Source organism: Molothrus ater, chromosome 16 (assembly GCF_012460135.2).
Source record: "Molothrus ater isolate BHLD 08-10-18 breed brown headed cowbird chromosome 16, BPBGC_Mater_1.1, whole genome shotgun sequence".
NCBI lineage: Eukaryota > Metazoa > Chordata > Aves > Passeriformes > Icteridae > Molothrus > Molothrus ater.
Window position 1 is genome coordinate 15,890,158 of NC_050493.2, and position 5,211 is coordinate 15,895,368.

The 5,211-nt window shown below is 57.1% G+C and overlaps 1 protein-coding gene across 1 annotated transcript; it reads left to right on the forward strand.

The window, feature by feature from the left end:
- Positions 1 to 2,401: 2,401 nt before the first annotated feature.
- LOC118692793 (noggin-2-like) lies at positions 2,402 to 3,804 on the forward strand. Its single transcript, XM_036392843.2, has one exon. It carries the CDS (start codon positions 2,941 to 2,943, stop codon positions 3,571 to 3,573), a length of 633 nt encoding a protein of 210 aa, XP_036248736.1. The 5' UTR covers positions 2,402 to 2,940; the 3' UTR covers positions 3,574 to 3,804.
- Positions 3,805 to 5,211: the final 1,407 nt, after the last annotated feature.

The window sequence follows — 5,211 nt, forward strand, 5'->3', positions numbered from 1 at the left end:
GCCAGAGCAAAGACATCTTTGCCTGGGGCAGGATGATTAAGAAGCATGTGTATAAAGTCCAGAAGACAGCTGAAGGAGTTAAGTTACTTGAGCGCTTTGGGATCCTTCAGGATGAAAAATGCTGTATACATGTTGGATTTTATTATTACAATTACAGTCAGATGTTAATCACCCCGCCAGGATTTACTCAGGCAGCAGTGCCAACAGCAGTACATCTTGCTGAGTAATTGCCCCCTTCCTGACTCTTGGGTGTCTCTGCCCTGAGCTGCTTCTCATTTCTGTGTTTGCTTTAGTTCTGACACTGCTGAGAGCGCTGCATTTTCCCACCCAGCAGCGAGAGATGGCAGAGCACATCTTGCACATTCAGGTTGCACATTCAGGTTCACTTCAAGCACTGCATGTGCATCGGGGTCAGAAAATAGATAATGAGAACATTTCACAGATAATACTCAGCTTCAGGAGATAGCAACACCCATCTCTTTTGCAAATTGTTGAGAGCTAATGGTGAAAAGGCTGGGAAATGGTACAGTTTCATGGGTCTAATTGCAGCATATGTGTGAGCCAAATGAGCAAAGAAAACTCCAAGTTCAGCAAACCGAGCTGGGATCATGAAAGCAGAAATACAGAGCGAGAGAAGAAAGGCTAGAGACATTTAAACTCCTGCACACAGTAAACGACTGGGATGTGCTGGGATCAGCTCCCGCACTGGTGCAGCAGCTCTGTCTCCCCAATGTCCAGCAGATGCTCTGACTCTATTCAGACTCAGGGTTGAATGTCCAGCCTCTCTGTTTTAGGGGGATTTGTTTATGTTTCCTGTCTGAACCCAACATTTGGCATTTCTGGGATGATAAAGAGACAGAAGCCAGGGGAGATGCTCTGTTACTTAGCCTAGTAAGTGGAGCCAGCTCTGTACAACCCCAAGCATGTGCCAGAGGGATGCTCTGGGATGACCTGTTGCTGCAGCCCCTCACTTTGCTAGGTCAGAAGCACACTCTGGTGAGGAACTGGCCCCACGATCCACCTCAGTCCCTCTGCACCCTGCCTTGGCTCCAGTGGGTAACTGGTTATCTCATGGCTTTGGGAGAGAGTGACTGGCATGGGCAGGAATGCTCTTACACACTGTCAGCCTGGAGGAACCAGCTGTGTGTCCAATTTCTGGATATGGTTCAAGTGTGAGCTCAGTGCTCAGCAATGTGGAGGTAAAGGAGGTGAGGAGGGTTTGGGGTTTCCCACTGTTGACACACACCAGGCTGGCCATCTCTGTGCCTCAAAGACTGCGGGTCCAACTCTTCTCCAAAAAAAAAAGATGTAGCCCCACACAGCTGAGAAGGAGGTGAAGGAAGAGCCAGTGCTTTAATCTGGCTGGTTATCACACCGTGTTGCACTGAGGGATGCAGGGACGCTTTCTCCAGAGTGAGAGTGATGCTCCTGGAAGGCTGCAGGCTCCCTTGCAGAGGGTGCTGAGATGCTGATGCTGGAGTGGTCCTACCCTGGTGTACTGTCCCAGAGGGCCTCTAAGGACATGGCACCCTATTCTACTAAAGCTCTGTGTAAAGCTGGAAGGTGGTTTGGTGGCGGCTGGGCTTTTGTAGAGAAGCAGACATGGGGCAGCCAAAGCAGCTGCGGAAGGCAGAGGCAGAGTGACGATCCCGCTACCCGGGGATCCGTGCGGTGCCCGGCCCCGGGCTGGTGCAGTGCCCCGCTGCTCCGGGGCCATCGCCTCCAGCCCCGCGGCGCGCCGGCGGCTGGGGTGGCAGCTCCAGAGGAGCCCGGGGCCGGGACCGCAGGTGGGACGCGGCTCCGGAGGGAGGTGGGCGGCTCCGGGGGGTGGCGGCAGGACCCGGCTGTCACTCAGCGCGCGGGGAAAGTGACAGCGGGGCGGGGCGGCCGCGCCGGGCGCGTATTTAACTTGGGCGGCAGCGGCGGCGCGGCAGAGCGCGGCGGGCGGGAGGCGGCGGCGGGCGGGACGTCGTGAGACCGGGCGACACCGGCGACACCGAGCCGCGCTGAGCCGAGCCGAGCCGAGCCTGGCTACACCGCGCCGAGCCGAGCAGGCAGCATAGGGCACGGAGCGGCGCCGCGGCTGGATGCGCTGAGCGGACGACCGCGTCCCCGGAGCAGCGGCAGCAACAGCGGCACCGGCATGGGTCGCCGGGGCTGCTGAGCGACGGCCGAGCCCGCCCCTGCCCGTCCCCGCCGAGGAGCCGCCAGGGAAACGGGACGCGCCGCCTCGCCGGTGCCGGGGACACCCTCCGGCCCCCCAGCCCCATCACGCCGAGGATGCCCCGGGGGCCCGCGGGCCGCCCCCGCCGCTCGCCATGAGGAGGAACCCCGCCGGGCCGCGGGCGCTGCCGCCGCCGCCCGCCGCCGCCTGAGCCCCGTGCCCCGGCCGTGCCCGCGCAGGGGCCGCCCGAGCGCCCCGGCGCCGTGACCCTCCTCCCGCCCCCTCGCCCGGCGCGCCCGGCTATAAAGGAGGGTTTTATTCTCGGGCTCCGGTCTCACGCCAAACCCTGTCACACCGTCTAGACGAGCTGTCGTGGGGCTCGGCCCAGCTGTCACCATGGCGATGGAGACGAGTCCGCTGTGAATTTTGGGGGGGAGCGAGCGAGCGAGAGCGGCGGCGGCGGCAGAGGAGGAGGAGGAGGAAGGCTCGGCCGCCGCCGTGCCCTGCCCTCCCCCGCGGGGGAGGCTCGGACCCCCCGGCGCTGCCGACCGCGGCTGGAGCCGGCCCGGCGGGGAGCCCCGGGAGCCAGCGGCCGCGGGCGCGGGGCGAGCCTCAGATGCGGCTGTCACACAACCCCGGCCGGGCTATTTAAAGTAACGGGCCCCGCCGGACACTGGTGTCTCTGCCTATTTATGAGCCCCCGGGAGCCGGCGGGCGCCGCCGGGCAGCGCTAGGAGCCGAGGCCGCCGGGAGCAGCGCCGGGGCCCGCCCGGAGCATGACGGCGATCCGGGCGCTGCTGCTCTGCCTCTGCCTGGGGCTGCCGGCGGGCGGGCAGCCCTTCCTGCGCCTGCGACCCTCGCCCAGCGACAACCTGCCCGTCAAGGACATCGTGGAGCACCCGGACCCCGAGTACGACCCCAAGGAGCAGGACCTGGACGAGAGGACGCTGAGGAAGAAGCTGGGCAGCCATTTCGACCCCGGCTTCATGGCCGTGGCTGTGCCGGGGCCGGCCAACGCCTCGGGCGCCGCGGCGGCGGCGGGGCGGGGGCGGGCGGCGCTGCCGGCCGAGCTGCGGCGGCTGGAGCTGGGGCCGCCCCGGGGCCCGCGCCTGCGGCTGGGCAAGAAGGCGCGGCGGAAGGTGCTGCAGTGGCTGTGGGCGCACACCCACTGCCCCGTCTTCTACGCCTGGAAGGACCTGGGGGTGCGCTTCTGGCCGCGCTACATCAAGGAGGGAAACTGCCTGGCCGAGAAGTCCTGCTCGCTGCCCGAGGGCATGTTCTGCAAGCCCGTCAAGTCGGTCACCAAGACCTTCCTGCGCTGGCATTGCCAGGGCTGGTCCAGTCAGAAGTACTGCACCTGGATCCCCGTGCAGTACCCGCTCATCTCCGAGTGCAAGTGCTCCTGCTAAGCCGCCCCGGCCCCTTGCACTGCCGCCCTCCTCCTCCGGATCACTTTAGGGGGGGGAGGTTTTTCGGGTGGGTTTTTTTGGGATAGTTTTTTTTTGGGAGGTGGTTTTTTTCCCCACCCGCCAGAGCGAAGTGGGAGAAGATGAACCGCTTTGGAGTTTTGTTTTGTTGGGTTTTTTTTTTGTTTTGGTTTGTTTTCTTTTTATTTTTTATTATTGTTATTTTTTGTTAATTTGGGGGGGGGGTGTTCTTTGTTTTTGTTTTTTTTTATTTTTTGTTGTTAATTTTTTTTTCACTTGGACTTCTTTTAATATTATTTTATTCAAAATGGGGGAAAGCGAACCCAGGAACTGCAGGGCAGGCCAAAGGCACAGTAAAGCACTACAATCAGATGTCTATTTTTATACGTATATAGCCTTCTAACAAAAGGAAAATTAAAAAAAAAAAAACTTAAAAAAAAGGAAAAAAAACCTACCAGCCGTGTAAATAGAGAGATTTTAAAGGAAAAGGGGGGGGAAATCGCAGCTGTTTTTTTATTATTATTATAATTATTATTGTTATTATTATTATTTTAAAGACATAGGACCACATTTTAAACCCATCCCCACAGAACCCAAGCACTTCCCTGCCGAAGGGAAGGGCAGAAATTTCTTGTAAAGATGTCTTTATCAAAAGGAGAAAAGGGGCGGAGGGTGTAAAAAAAGAAAAACAAGAACCGCAGCATCCCTGAACGGTTGTTTCTCTGTGCTGTATTTTTTTTATCTTCTTCAGACCTTGTCACTGATGTTTGAACTAATTTGCCAAGCTCTCTAGTGTTTTTTTAAAAAAGTGTATAACAATTAATTAAGAAGGAAATTTTAAAGAAAAGTACAAATCTATGAAAGAGTGGAATTGTTTTTTTGTGTGGGAATACATATAGTGGTGTAGAGATGTTAAAGGAAATTTTCTGTGTACAGTTTATTTATTTTTAACGTTTGTGTATAGGAAAAAAAAAAAAGCTAGAGATTATGCCAGAAACTATTGGAAATGTTTACTTGAATATTCCTTTAAAAACATATCAATGTAAATATGAGCTATCACTGATCAAAACATTTTTAGCAATAAACTCTATCTTTGAAGAAAAACCCCATGCTGCACTCCAGCTCTCTGGGAGACCAGCAGAATTTCGGCTTCTTACTCAGAGCAGGTGCTGAGTAAAGGGCTTTGCCTGGGCCACGCTGGTGTAAATCACGAGATGCCCCAAAAGTCGGGACAGCTCCTCCGGTTTCTGTCTCTCCGGGATTCCGCTCTGGGATTTCTTTGCGTGTATAACTATAACCTGTTGGGGAGAGAGAAAAGCACCGACGGGAAAGAAATGTCTCGTAACGCATAAAAGAGCTGCGATGTCCCGGACTGGAGGTGCCACCTGAAGTCCTTTGGAGATTCCGCGCTCCGCGGCTCTTGGATTCGGCTCTCCCGCTGGCAGAGGAAGCGGTCGGGGTTGCTGCCCCGGCCATCAAAGCGCCTGACACAGCTTGGCAGCCCCGCGTGTGTCGGAACAAATGTTTTTTCTCGGCTGCCGCTACTAGCAGAGGAGGGAAGGATGGAGACGAGCCCTGCGCCCCGACCTGTTGCCGCGACGGAGCCCCGGGCCCGCACCC